General features: G+C 56.5%; 1 protein-coding gene across 6 annotated transcripts; it reads right to left on the bottom strand.

Moving 5' to 3' along the window:
• Positions 1–707: 707 nt before the first annotated feature.
• Positions 708–13,577, bottom strand: SLC34A1 (solute carrier family 34 member 1). Of its 6 annotated transcripts, XM_082724383.1 has the most exons (13): positions 13,472–13,576; positions 12,152–12,272; positions 11,880–12,029; positions 11,662–11,790; positions 11,446–11,589; positions 10,453–10,564; positions 10,134–10,329; positions 9,957–10,052; positions 4,347–4,416; positions 3,920–4,087; positions 2,590–2,706; positions 2,362–2,486; positions 708–1,731 (listed from the first exon to the last, which is right to left on the bottom strand). In XM_082724383.1, the coding sequence occupies exons 2-13, from the start codon at positions 12,258–12,260 to the stop codon at positions 1,228–1,230; spliced, it is 1,920 nt and encodes a 639-aa protein (XP_082580509.1). In that variant the 5' UTR covers positions 12,261–12,272; positions 13,472–13,576; the 3' UTR covers positions 708–1,227. The 6 variants fall into 6 exon arrangements, with proteins under 6 accessions (XP_082580509.1, XP_082580510.1, XP_082580511.1 ...); XM_082724384.1 differs by lacking the exon at positions 11,662–11,790; XM_082724386.1 differs by lacking the exons at positions 708–1,731; positions 2,362–2,486; positions 2,590–2,706 and adding exons at positions 2,757–2,775; positions 2,940–2,976 and having other exon boundaries at positions 13,472–13,577.
• Positions 13,578–14,049: the final 472 nt, after the last annotated feature.

The raw sequence follows: 14,049 nt of genomic DNA on the forward strand, positions 1-14,049 counted from the left end.
CCTTTGCAAGTGTTGTGAGTGGGTGATGGAATAGGGCTGGTAGCTTGGAGAGCACCTCTAGGGCTCTCGAGTTCTTGGGTCTCCTTCCACATACCCCAAAGGGAGCGGAAGGAGAGCACATGTCCAAGACCATCACAGTGAGATCTGGGGCCCTAGGGCCTTCCTTCCCTCTTGGGGTCCAAAGACCCCAGAGGACTCTCTGGACTAGAAGAACTTAGGTATTGCCCACCCCTTGACCCTCATTCTGCAGGCCTCAGCTCCAGGGCCCCCATGGAAAAGGAGGAATTGAAAATCTTGGATGGGTTTAAGTGAGGCTTGGTTTATTGCCCAAAGGGAAAGGACAAAGATGGGAGGGAGGGTAGCTGGTCCCTGTCCACTATGCTCCAGGGCCCAGGGCATGGCCTCTCTTGCCTATTTTTCACCTTTCCTGTCCCCCCCACCCCATCTCTCCTGACAAGCCCCCACCTGTCACTTGTTTTCTGGAACACTAATGTTATCCTAGAAAGGGGGAGGGAGTCGGCACAGAATGCCCTCCTTATACTTGCCTTGGGGGTGGCCCCGGCCCCTAGGAAGGACTCCCAGGAAGTCTGAATCAGGAGTTGGACTCATTAAGGCAGGGTTAGGTGGACTGTTGAGCTTGCAGGTAATAGTGCTGCTGAACCCCAAGCCATGGTCTCCCTCCCTCCCCAGATAGAGAACACACAGAATTGTAAATGCATAATGAGGATTTAATTCCTTTTTCATCACACAATATCGGGAAAGGGGGTTGTGGCGGTACTGCAGAACATCGGGGTGAGGATGAGGAGGGTGGTATAATGGAGGGAGGAAGGTGACGGGGAGGGGTGAGAACTCAGCCAGTGACTCAGGCACCCGCATCTCTGCGCAAGCAAACAGCTGCAAGTCCCGTTCCGGACCCACCCTTACTCCCCGCTCTGCCGAGTTGGACTTGTGTGTACAGGAGAGCCAAGCACAGGCCTCCAAACAAGACCCCCCTGGGGGCCAAGGACTCACAGTCATAGCCAGGTACCCTGCAGCCTGCTCACAGCCCCCCACGGGTGCATCAGTCCACACATGCAGGATGCCATAGACTCTCAGTCCCACAAGCCCAGACCTCTGTGGACCCACCCAAGGACAGGCCCATGCCCAGTATGCTCGGAAACACCCTTCCACCCGTCCACAGCGGACACCCAGTGCAGGCCCTTCTCTGCCCCCCGGCAGCACTTCAGGCTAGAGGCGGGTGGCGTTGTGTCGAGTAGGTTGTGCCAGGCGGGGGGAGGGGGTGGCAGGGGGCAGCTCCTCCAGGAAGACCCTGGCAGGCAGCGGTGGGGAACGGGGCTCAGGCCTGGCACAGCACAGCGTGGCGCGGGTGATGAGGCGGTCCAGGGGCTGCAGCGAGTGCATCCAGCGGGGCAGAAAGTCCCACGTCTGCAGCCACTTGGGCAGGTGTCCAGGGCTGCGGTTCTGCAAGACGCTGACGAGCACCACGAAGGCCAGCAGGGCCCCGAAGGGTGCTCCCACACCCACCATGGCCTGCCAGCCAGCCATGGAGACGCCGAACACCAGCGAGGGTAGCAGCAGGAAGCACAGGAGGAGGTAGAGGACGGCAAACCAGCGGTACTTGGCCGTGCGTTTGCCCAGCGCCTTGGCCATGCGGATGGGCAGGCGCGTGCAGGGCACCGGGTACCAGAGCAGGATGCCCGAGATGTTAAAGAAGAAGTGGCAGAGGGCGATCTGTAGAGGAGAAGGCAGAGGGCTGAGATACGCGTGGGCCCCCGCTCCCTGTCCTGCCTATACGGCTGGATAACGGGAGTCTGGCCCAGCCTGGGCAGCAGCAAAATCAGGGCTGATGTGCTCCTAGGAAAATACTGAGACACTTCTGCCCTAACACTACACATTTCCTCCCACTAACCCCTCTCGCAAATTCCCCAGCAGATCCTCCTGAATCCAGCAGCAAAGAGATGCATACTAGTTTCTGGCTCCATGGCTCCTTGGCCCCAGCCCTAGGCTTGTCCTCACTCCTTTGCTCCTAGGACAGCAACCCCTTTGCCATCTGCCCCCCTACTTGTTCTTGATCCCCGAGAATGGCCCAGCCCCCCGTCCTGCTGCACCCCTTCCTCAGAGCTCAGATCCCACTAGCTGCTGTTTGCTTGATTATCTAGGTAAATCCTGCCTGGTAGATGCTAAGGTCTTGGGGCTGGCACCAGGCCGACTTTGCCCCGTTCGGTTTCCACAGAGCCTGGGATAGTGGGTGGGCCTTAGTAGGCAGTCAGAAACTTTCATATGTGGTGTCCTACCCTGTGTCAGGTGCCACACCTCAGTCCCAGCCCTGTCTCACCCCCGGCAGGCACCCTCCCAGAGTACCTGGAAGGAGCTGGACAGCTTCTCCCGGGGGCTGGCCAGTGCAGCCAGGATGGCTGTGGTGGTAGTGCCAATGTTGGAGCCCAGCGTGAGGGGGTAGGCTCTCTCAATGCTGATCACACCCAGGCCTGGGGGTAGACAGAGAGGCTAGGTTCACCCCCAGGCACCTCCTTTGGCCCTTTCCCTGCCAGCCTGCCCCTCCCCTTGCCCCACCATGCCATGGACACTCACCGATGAGTGGGGTGATGGCCGAGGTGAACACAGAACTGCTTTGAACAACGAAGGTCATGCCGGCGCCCACCACCATGGCAAAGTAGCCTGTGGCCCAGGTGAAGGGGGCGGGGAAGTCTACGAGGACACCCCCGTCCCAGCAGGGTCAGGAGGAGGGCATGCATGGGCAGAGGAGCCAGGACCTACCTTAGGGAGGAGGTATTGGGTACCAGCTTTCAGGTAGGGCCTTGTCTGTCCAGTCCCCTGCTCAACTGTGGGGGCTTCTACTCGCCCTCCCTGGTCTTGGATTAAAGGCCCTTCTCAGCCTGGTTGCATCAGACTGTCCCCTCTGCCCAGAATATCATTCTTACTTCATGTTCCTCCTCAGGGCTTCGTGTGGATACAAGGCTGCGGAAAAGCCCTCCCTGACCTTTGGCCCTCTGGCAGACTTTGTATCTCCCATCCCTAAGCTCCCAGAGATCCACGAATGCACCTGACCCCAGCATTCATTACGCAACCTCTGCCAGTGCCAGGCACCGTCCCCAGAGCCTGAAATGAAGCTTCCGATGAAAATCAGACCATGTCACCCCCCTACCCCAACCCTTCAAGGGCCCACGTTACCCTTACTAAAGTCCAGGCTCTGATCACAGCCTGTGGGGGCCCCCAGGGTGGGCTCCCTCCCTGTGATCTTGTTGACCTCTCCCCACCTCGATTACTGAGTTCCCCCCACACTGCTGGCCATCTTTCTGCCCAGCCTGTTCCCGCCTCTTTGCCTTTGCACTGACTGTTCCCTCTGCGCAGAACACTCTTCAGCCACATCTGACTGCTATTCCTCATTTTGGCCTCTTCACATAGGCTGCTGACTGCCCACTGAAAGCAACTTTTTCCATACTCTGTCAATTTTGCTTTCTCCTTGGGAATCACCCCTCAATATGAATGTATCCCCCCTCGATCATTTATTTTTCATTACACATCTGTTTTCCTCCTCTGGGTTGGGAATTCCCTGAGGGTGGGACCGTCTCTGGGGCTCAGCTCTGGACCCTTGGCACCAGAGTGTAGGGAGTGCCAAGGGTGTAGGGAGTATTTGTTGAATGCGTCCATGGCCACTGAGAATCTGTTTCGAGCCACCTACTGGAATGGAACCACAGTCAGGGGCAGCCACAGATGACCAGCTGCCAGCACCTCGGGAGCCTCAGAAATCACCTGGCTCTGCCCCCTCTTTGTTCACAGGGACAAACAGGCTCAAGACGGCAGGGCTTTGCCCAGATCACACAGCAAAGCAGCAGTGGGACTTAGTAAGATGTGAAAGGTCCCGTCCTGGGGTGCACGCATGCAGTTCTTGGGGACTCACCTGTGTTGATAACCTTCTGAATGACCTTAGCCACCTGGCCCTTCAACAGAGAGTTGAGCATCTTGACAAGGAGAATGAGGCAGGTGCACAGGAGCACCAGGGAGCCGGCCAGCAGAATGAGCCCCACGGCCAAGTCAGGCAGCCCTGTGTCCACAAAGATGTGGTTGCCTGGCAGGGGGGAAGTGTCAAGCAGCTGAGAGCTGAACCCCCACAGCTGGTTCCCAGCCCCCCACTTTTGATGCCTTCTTAGGATTGGAGCCTAAAGTCCCACCCCAGGCTCCTTTAGCCTCAACAGCAGGGATTAGTCCAAGCCCTAGACCTGCGCTGGTTGATAGCTGGTTTTCCTGGGACTGATAGCAGCAGTGGCAGGGGGCAGGGGTGGGTGCAGCCCTTCCTCTGCCCAGCTGTCTGTGATGCAGACACTCACATTTCTCCATGGTGACATTTCCAAGAGTCCAGCTGGTGTTGGCCTCTGCCCTGGGCAGGGGGGTGGGAACCTGGATTAAGAGGAGATTGACTTAGAATTTAGGAAAATGTAGCCTGGGGTTGGAGATAAGGGGGAAGGTTAGGGAGAGGCGGGGGGTGGGGGTGGGGGATGGAGGTGGTCCTCCTGACTACATGCCCTTGGACAGTTGGCCTGTCTCTTCCGCTGGAGAGTTGAGGGTGGAAATACCTGCCACACAAGAATCTGGCCACGGTCAGCCCTCTGAATATTCTATCCTATCTACCCATCTGGCTCTCACTGGGGCCCACAGGGATTTTATTTATTTATTTGAGAGAGAGAGAGCACGAAGAGAGAGGGGTGAGTCAGAGGGAGAAGCAAACTCCCTGCTGAGCTGGGAAGCAATGTGGGACTCTATCCCGAGACTCCAGGATCATGACCTGAGCCTAAGGCAGTCACTTAAGCAACTGAGCCACCCAGACGCCTCAATCCTGTGGCTGCTTGTCCTTGTTCTCCTCAACCTCTCCTTGGCCTTGGGTGCTTCTGACCATGGCCCTCCTTATGAAAATTCTCCCTTCCCCATTCTTTACTACCAACCCTCTCCTGGTGTTGCCCTGCCCCCTTCCCCAGCATCTGTGCCCCCATCCTCTCGCCAGAGGCACCATTAGTCCAAGCTCACTGTCCTCTTGCTCAAATCCTTATGGGGAAGGTTGGGGTATGGGGAAGGAGGACCACCAAGGGGCAGAAGTCCAGTCCCCACCTACTTCTTACCCACCTACTCAGTGGGGAGAGACCCCCCCCCCAATTCAGAGGGCCCAGGGCCAGGCAGGTAGCCTAACTGAGGGGCTCAGGCTGAGCGTGGAGGAGGTGGAGGACTGCGTTTGGGTCCTATAGGGGCAGCAGCCACTCAGCTCCAGGCCACTGTCGCCATCCAGGGATGAAGCCCTGCATGGCCAAATGGCCCGAGTCTGCAAGAGAAATCCCATTCTTTACAATTTATGTGAGGGCCACATTGGTCTGGACCACTACTTTGCAGCCTCGTTGGACTGAGGAATTATTTTTTCTTGAATGTAATTGGGGAGCCTTTCCTTGCCCTCAGGATCCCAGCCCAAAGGAAGAACTGAGCCCCAGAAAGGGACAAGAACGCCTAGGGCCCCAAGCAAAATGCCAGAGCTACGCCTTTTCCTTATTCACCCTCTGCCACCTCTGGGAGCTGATATGGGCACTGGTCCCAGGAAGTTCTGCCCTCCACAGCACAGCCCCAGACCTTTCCTGTGTGGAGGGTCATGTCTCAGGTGGGGTCGTGGCCCTTCAATGTCATGGCTCCTTTAGGGTTTATTCCAAATCATGTCATTTATAAAATGTATGCTAGAAATGGGAACTATTTCTGGCACCTGGCTTGAAGTCTGGTTTCTCTTAGTGGCCTGAGCTGCTGTGAGTGAGGCAGTATACTCGTATGTGTTCTAGCTGGCCAGACAAGGGCTCTGGGGCACCCTCAAAACCCAGGCCACCGCTGCAAGCTGAGAAACTAGGAGAGAGTAGTCTCTGGTGGGCTCCGCCGGAAAAGCAGGCTGGGGAGGCCATGGTAACTGCTGTGTGGGTAGGCGAGAGCTGGGTGTAAGGGGGAAAGCCGTGTGTCAGCTGTCCAGTGGATGTGAGCAAGTCCTGTTTCTTGTGCCAACGACCTGGGACAAATCATGCCACCTCTCAGCCTGTTTAAAGCAGATGACATAAGAGCTGTTATAAAGGGGTGCCTGGGTGGCTTATCGGTTAAGCATCTGCCTTCGGCTCAGATCATGGTCCCGGTGCCCTGAGATCAAGCCCCACGTTGGGCTCCTTGCTCAGCGGGGAGCCTCCTCCCTCTCCCTCTGCCTGCTGCTCCCCCTGCCTATTCTCTCTCTCTCAAATAAATAAATTTTAAAAAAAAAAAGAGAGAGAGAGAGAGAGAGCTGCTGTAAAGGTTACAGGAGGAAATGTGTGCCAAGTGCTCTCTGCAGACTTATGTTAAGTCTTCAGTAAGACATCATGCCTCCTAATCAGGATTAGACCCCCTCCATTGCCGGGCCCATCTAGGACCACATGGTGGGAAGAGCATGTGCTTATGTGTTTGTGTGAGATTGATGTCCTAGGTTAGGATCAATAGCTCCTGACAGTGTCTCAGGGTCCTGGCCCTGTTGGGGAACACTGTGATAGACTAGCTTGGAGCCCTGGGCAGATGATCCCTGAGACAAATGGGTACCTGATCAGCCTGTGCCCCACTGACCTGGCTGGGCCCAGGGTCTCTTAGGGGAGGAACTTCATGGGAGGGGGGGTATCATCTGACTCAGGGGGTATCATCTGACTCAGGGCTGGCTGTGTGTGGGCAGGGCAAACCTGAGGGCTAAGGTCTAGGGTTTTGACCCTTGACCTTCCTGCCAGGGTTTTGTGCCTCTGGCTTGGGTTATGTGGCTCTGGCTGAGCTGGTAGGGGGGGGAGGGGGTAGAATGCAGAGACTGTAAAGGGCTAGAGAGGAGTAGGAGTGGGGATGCCAGAGAATGTGTAGGCTGTATGATCAGGCTGGGAGTGGGTACTGAGTGAGGGAAGGGAGCAGGCCCAGAGCTTCCTTGTCAAGAAGGTGGGAGCTCCTCTAGCCCTGACAAAGAACTGGGCAGCCCAGGGTCTGGGACATACCCCTAGGTGTGCCCATCCTTCCTGGACCAGGGTAGGAGGGGTGAGTTCTGTGGGAAGAACAGAATAAATGAGCCCCAAGAGTCCTAAGCTGAAACTCCATCTGAGCCACTCCCAGCTCTGTGATACTGGACCAAACACCGAACCTCTCTGGGCCCCAGTTTCCTTGCCTTGCAGCACGAGGTCTATAACGCTGCCCACCGCTTCCCAGGGGCTTGTTTTGAGGATTCTTGGAAGAGAGTTAGGATTTAAGTGCCAGTAGGAGGTGCAGGACACGATTAAGCTTGCAAAAGACTGTGAGGCTCCAAGAATCCTCTCCCTGGGAGAAAGACACAGGATGCGGAGCCTGTGCCGTAGTTCAGCCTGAAGCAGAACGGGAGCTCAGTGTTTTTGTTTTTCTGGAAGCAGAAATCACCGTGCCAGCTGCGCCATCTGGTGGCAAAGTGGAGAACTCCTTAGAGCCGCACCTACTGCTGCTGGAGAAGTCTCTGGCTGTGGTCAGCTGTGGCATTCAGGCCGGATGGGCAGAGTAGCAAATGGACACACATGATAGGACACCAGACTGACTTCTGGAAGAGGCAGCAAGATGGAGATTCAGAAGCATGGGCTCCAGATTCCACCAAGATTTTCATCTTATCTCCATGGTATGGTTTTGGGCAAGCCTCTCTGAGCCTATAAAATGGACCAGAGATAGGGCACCTGGGTGGCTCAGTGGGTTGGGCGGCTGCCTTGGGCTCGGGTCATGATCTCAGGGTCCTGGAATCGGGTCCCACATCGGGCTCTCTGCTCAGCAGGGAGCCTGCTTTCCTCTCTCTCTCTGCCTGCCTGTCTGTCTACTTGTGATCTCACTCTGTCAAATAAATAAATAAATAAAATCTTAAAAAAAAAAAAAAAAAAGGACCAGAGATAAATCCTGTGTCCCTGGCTGCAAGTCCTTGAGGAATGCTTGTTTAAACCAGGCAAGTAGGGTTGGCAGTCCATAGTGTGAGTATATCAGAAGGTAATTCCCAGGACAAGGGTAGGCCCCTGGAGTGTCAAGAGGTGTTGGAACGTTAAAATTGCCTCTGGGTTTTCTTCCACCATCTGGAAACCTTCAGATTCCCAATACTGATTTTGGTGACTGGGTTTCTTGGAGACTGGCTTGGGTGAGGTTGGGTCCAGTTGGGGGGTGGGGAATGGAGGCCACCAGGACAGGTTGGAAGGGAGACATGGTGGTCACAGGAAAAGTTCGAGTCTGGTGCAGGAAGAGCCCCCAGCACACATGGCCAGAGCAGGCACGGGGCTGCGGAGCCATGTTCCACATGGACTGACCTCAAGAGAGGATGAGAAAAGGGAGCTCGAATGCCACCTGTCTGCTACTCTTCAAGCCAGGGAAATCCCGTATGGATACTGTTGCGGCGGACCCATTCTTCTGGGACAGCGGGCTGCGAGACCAGCACTCAGGGAAGTGATGTAGGGAGCAGTGGGGACAGCGCCTTGGGCAGGTAAACTCGGGTGGCTGACTTCACGCAAGCAGGCCCGGGTTTCTCCTGCAGAAGATGGGTTGTCCGTGTCCACCTTGCCCTACCTTGTGAGGATTCCAGCAGGGGCAGGCAGCGTCTGGTGCACCTGTTGCAGGGGGGAAGGCCAGCTGAGCACAGCTGCAGGCAGGCACCAGGGAGGGACTCCGCAGCCCAGGAGCTCCCTCCTGTGGCTTGTTTCCTGTGAAGATCCAGCGGTGTGATGTCTGTGTCGCCCCCATTCTGCTATGGAGTGAAGAGGTTTTGGGCAATTCAGAGAGTGCCCAGGGGGCAGGTGAGAAGGCAGCACCATGTTGGAGGGGTCACAAAGCCAGCCTGAGAGCTGCCCGCATGGGCTTTTTGATGTCCGACTGCCTGAAACACTCAGAAGTGCCAGACCAGAGCTGCGCACGGCTCTGATGCGAAGGAAGGCACTGCAGAAGGCGGGTTGAAAGGCTGCTCTGTGTTCACGCTGGGATCAAGGGCCAGTGATATCAAGTAGCAAGTAGGAAGGAGGAGGGGGCCGGGCCTGCTGAGCCCTGGGCTTCGGGTTGCCTTCGCTCTGTTCTGAATGGAGTCGCTTCTTGGATGTGGCAACTGAGGTAAAGCAAATACCGTGGATCAGGGTTTTGATGAAGCACTTCCCTTTCCGTGGCTGAGTGAGAAAGTGCGCCGATCGCCTGCTTTCTTGTGAGCCTGGTGTCATGGCAGGTGCACAAGCGTCCCACTGATCCAAACAGGTCTCCATTCTGGGCAGTAGAAATGGTGCAGAAGGACACGTGGATGCATGCCTGTGGCAGTCTCCAGGGGAAAGAGCCCCGACAAGAGTACTAGTCGCTGTTGTGTCTCCAGGGAGGTCTCCACACAGCCCCCTTTTCTTGTTCCTGTTTGTCCAGCTTTCCCAGGCACCCTCATAACCCCTTCACCCCCTTGCCACGTTACCTGGGCCCCTAAACGTGGCACAGCTGAGTCACGAGCCCCTGGCATCTTGGCGGGGAGAAGAGAGCCCTAGACTGCTAGATCTGTCCTCAGGGCCCTGAAATGGTAGGACAAGCTCGGGCAAGTGTCTCAGCCTTTCAGAACCTATACTCTCCCTGTGAAGCCAGAAGGTAGAGCCAGATTAGTGGTTCTCAAACTTGAGCGCAGAGCTGACTGAGAAGACTTGTTGAAACATAGGCTGCTCTGTCCCATCCCCTCAAGTTTTTTCTGATAGTTTTTCCTAGACCTACTTAGGTCTAGGGAAAGGCTGAATATCTTGTAGCTTTAATAGGTTCCCAGGTGGCACAAGTGCCTCTGGTCCACAGTTTGAGAACCACTGGGCTAGATCAATGACATGCCAACTCAAGTTGATTGGTAATAACTCCCCAAAGCCGCTGGGGGACTGGAAGGGATTGGTACAATATTCCTTGTGGCCAGACCTGAGACTTACCCCTGTGGGGTCTGGGTGGCACCAGATCCGTATCAGACTGTGGTTTCTCAGGGACTCGTCGCCAGTGGCAATGCTGGTAATCACAGATTTGTCCAGCTGTGCACAAGATGTGGGTGGGGGGTGTGAGAGAGGGGTCCTTACTATCCCACATCACCCTCCACGCCAGCCTTGCCCCACCTGGATGATGAGCTTGGTGAAGGGCTCTGTGATGATCTTGAGCAGGTCAGGGGCATCGCGGCCGCCATGGATGTTGAAGGAGGCAACCACCAGTCGAGTGACATGGTACAGGTACCCGGTGGCGGCCTCCAGGGGCAGCAGGACCAGAACTGACAGCCAGTTAAAGCAGTCGTGCACCGTGGCCCCTGCAAAGGCCCTGAGCAGGGAGGCCACATTACAGGGCGGGCCAGGGTCAGGATGCACTTCGGCTGGGGGCTCATGGCCCTGGGGACCACCCTCCCCCAACACACACAGGCCCCTCACCACTCTACCCCCTCACCGCCGGAAGTCAGTCCTGTCCCCTGCCTGCATCAGGGCCACGATGGTATTGGTGACAGATGTGCCGATGTTGGAGCCCATGATGATGGGGATGGCAGAGCTCACCTCCAGCACTAGCAGAAGAGGAGACCCCTTCACTGACTGTGTGAGGGCCACCAGCTCCTGCCCCGGAAACACCTGCCCACATCCCAGCACCCCCTGGGTAGTCCTCCCACGATACTGCCCAGCCTTGGTGTCCCAGGGACACGTGTGTGACCAAGCACGGTGGACACATGCACTGTGCGTGCATGTGTGGATCCGAGGGCCCATGTCCGGCACGTGGAGACAGATCTGTACCATGTGTGCACGGTACACGAGCGTGGTGGTTAGTTTCATGAGTCAGCTTAGCCAGGCTACAAGACTCAGTCATTCAGTCCGATGCTCATCTAGCTGCTGCTGGAAGGTATTCCACAGGTGTGATTCACCTCTACAACCGGCTGACTTTAAGTGAAGGGGATCACCCTTGGTGATCTCAGTGGGCCTCATCCAGCGAGATAAAAGGCCTTAAGAGCAAAATGGAGGCCATCCAGCATCGGCTTCCCCCCGAGAGTTCCAGCCTACCCTTCCTAACAACCTGCCCTATGGATTTTGGATTTCCTCAGCCAGCCCCACAATCATGTAAACCAATTCCTTGCAATAAATCATATGTATAGCTCCAGCAGGTTCTGTTTCCCTGGCCAGTGGAATAAGTGACTATGGGTGATAAGGTGCTGAGCCTTCCTGGGGCAGGACTCCCCACCTGCCACCCTTTCCAGATCTTTAGACACCCCTCCTGGCTGAGACTATTCCTGGCCACAGCTTGGAAAATGGAGTGCGAGAAGCTGGAGTCCTGCCCTTTGCTCTTAACTCCATGGCCCCCTTCTCCCCCTGGCCCCAGCCCTGACATGCTGCATCAGCCCCCTCCAGGGCACACAGCCCCCCACGCCCTTTCCCTAGCCGCAGCGGGCCTACTTACAGCCAGAGGAGACCATACTGACGACGATGGACGTGGAGGTGCTGGAGCTCTGGACCAGCACGGTCACTAGGATCCCCACCACCAGCCCTGCGACTGGGTTGGACAGGATGGCGTTGTCCTTGAAGATATCACCAGCCACCTTCCCTGAGGAACAGGAGCCAGCATTGCGTGATGCCCTTCAGGAACCCTGTCCCAATCCCCTCCCCCTGGCCCTACCTCCAGCCAGCTGGAAAGCGGAGCTGAGCACGTCCAGGGAGCAGACGAAGAGGTAGAGAAAGGCGAGCATCAGGGGCACCTTGACGAGGGTCACGCCAGCCCGGCGCAGCTTCTGGGCCAGCCCAGACTCTGGAGATGGGCTGGGCATGAGCACTGGGGCCAGGGGCTAGGGTACTGAATGTTGCCACCCCTGCTGTCCACCCCCAGCCCGGACCCACCTGGCTTCTGCTCCTCCTCCAGGGCCAGCTTGGCAGGCAAGGGGTCATGGCACTCCAGAACCTCCCCGTAGGGGCAGCTGTGCTCGGTAAGGGTCACAGGGCCCAGGCTGGGGAAGGCGTAGGCGGAGGTCCCTGGAATCCTGTGCAGGACTGGGGAGGGAGGCTGGTTAGGAGTTCCCAGAAGCCCCGGGATAGGCTCAGAGGGGTGGACACCTCACTGGGATGTGAGCGATTGTGGGCATTCAGGGTCCACGGATGGGAGGAGCACTCACCCTGAGGGCTGGGCACGTAGGCAAAGGCTGTCCCATGCATTATGTGGCCCCCTCGGACTGGTAGTGGGGAGACAGCCGGGCCCCCCAGCCTCTCTCCATAGGACATCATCCTGGGCACACACTGTGGGGTGGCAGCAACACTGAGGGACAGCTACTGTCCTGAAAACTTACACATACCCACACACCCACTGTCCACATCCATACCCCCATACTCACACGCACACATACCCGTGGTGTGTGACCCCTAGACACACACCCAGGGAAGTATGCCCTCTACCCCATAATAGCAGAGATGCTCAGGTACTCAGGCCAGATGCTTGTACTCATCAGGCAATGAGTATTTATGAAGAATCTGCTGTAGCCTAGGCACTGGACTAGATGCTGGGGTAGAGCAATGGCTAAATACAAGGACAGCTCCTGCCCCCAGAAAGCTCCAAGTCTCACGGGGAGACAGATGTCAATGAAATAATCCCTTGTGGCAATAGGGCCAAGGGTTCTAATGGGAGATACAAATGCTACCAGTGTGCCCCATGGCAGGGGGTGGAGGGGAGAGATGATCAAGCTGAGATGAACATGAGTAGGAAGGGCCGGATGGCAAGGGACAAGGGCGCGGGTGCAGGGGCCCCTGGAGGGGAAGGAGCTGGGAGCGCCCTGCAGCCGGCGGGGGCTGGGGAATGTGTGTTAGCTGAGCTTGCGGATATGGGCCAAGGCTGCACATGCAGGAGGAGTTCTGACCATTCTGAGAGCCATGAGGAGACATGGACACCTGTTGGCTCTTGGGACCAGCTGGACATGCACTCAGGAAAGGGTCTACTGGCCAGAATCCTGAGTTCCTGGGTTACCCTCACAACTGAATTTCCTTCCCCATTTGCCTCCCTGCCTCCTAGCAATAAACAAACACTGATGGCCTTTCTCCCATGAATGAGTTTCAGACCAAGGCTGGTTTAGATAAGGAGGTTTCCCTGTATTATCTCCAATCTGAGAAGCCGTTGGTTTGCTTTAGGGCCCCTTGAACTGTCCCAGGAGTTCTTGGTTGTTGGGGTGGGAGTACCCCAGCCTCTATCAGCTACCCATAATCCCACACCCCTATATTGTCCCAGGGGCCCTTGGCTGTTTGGAGGAGTGGGGGTGCTGAGCTAAATTCCAAGTGTTGGAAGAGCATGAGTCCTCTTTCCTTTGGGGTGGGGGGTAAGCCAGACTAGACTGGGCCCGAGCAGGAAGGGGAAGCAGAATTAGGGCAGAGGAGAGGAAGCAGGAGCAATAGGCTATTGCCTACTAAGACTTGGGGATGGGTTTGGGAGAGGGGAGCCCTGGGCTTACCTTGGGGTTCTGTGTTTCAGCTCCTGCTCAGCTGCTTAAGGAAGCCCCAGGGGCCTGAGGAAGGGCTGGGACCCTCCTCTTTATACCCTTGGGTCAAGGGCAAAGTCCTAAAACCCTAGCTGCCCTCCCTCTGTTCCCCGATTAACCTCCCCCCCCCTGAGATTCCTCCCAGTTAATTACTAATCGTCAGCTCTGCTGGGGGAGTCCATGATCAAACTTTCCCTTTCCCCACACAGAAACTCAGCCTGACAGAGACCCAAACCCAGCTAGGGTACCTCTTCTGCCCCCAAGCAGAGATCCTGATGCTACTTAGGCACCTTATTCCCATAGTCCTCAAGGAAATTTCACAGCTCTAGCCCCTTCCCCTCATTCTTGGCCTAACACGACTCCCCGTGGAATAGCCTTGCCATGCATCTGGATGTCTGTGGGTCTGTCTGTGGGTTTTGGGGGCATTTAGAGGAGAGGGAGCATGCGATGGAAGAAGTAACAGGAGAGAAACCCTGAAAGGCTGCATAGTGCTGAGTCAGGGAGAGTCTCTAGCCTGCAACCGCAGATCCAGGATTCGTCTGAGAGAATGT

This window comes from Mustela nivalis (genome assembly GCF_964662115.1).
Source record: "Mustela nivalis genome assembly, chromosome: 3".
In the NCBI taxonomy this organism is placed as follows: Eukaryota; Metazoa; Chordata; class Mammalia; order Carnivora; family Mustelidae; genus Mustela; species Mustela nivalis.

Bases quoted from the DNA above. Each gene is read 5' to 3' on its own strand.
- SLC34A1 (XM_082724383.1), bottom strand. From the start codon at position 12,260: ATGATGTCCTATGGAGAGAGGCTGGGGGGCCCGGCTGTCTCCCCACTA. The intron at 12,030-12,151 runs GTGAGTGCTCCT...CTCCCTCCCCAG, and splicing joins CTACGTGCCCAGCCCTCAGG to TCCTGCACAGGATTCCAGGG. The intron at 2,487-2,589 runs GTGAGTGTCCAT...GTCTACCCCCAG, and splicing joins GGCCATCACCCCACTCATCG to GCCTGGGTGTGATCAGCATT.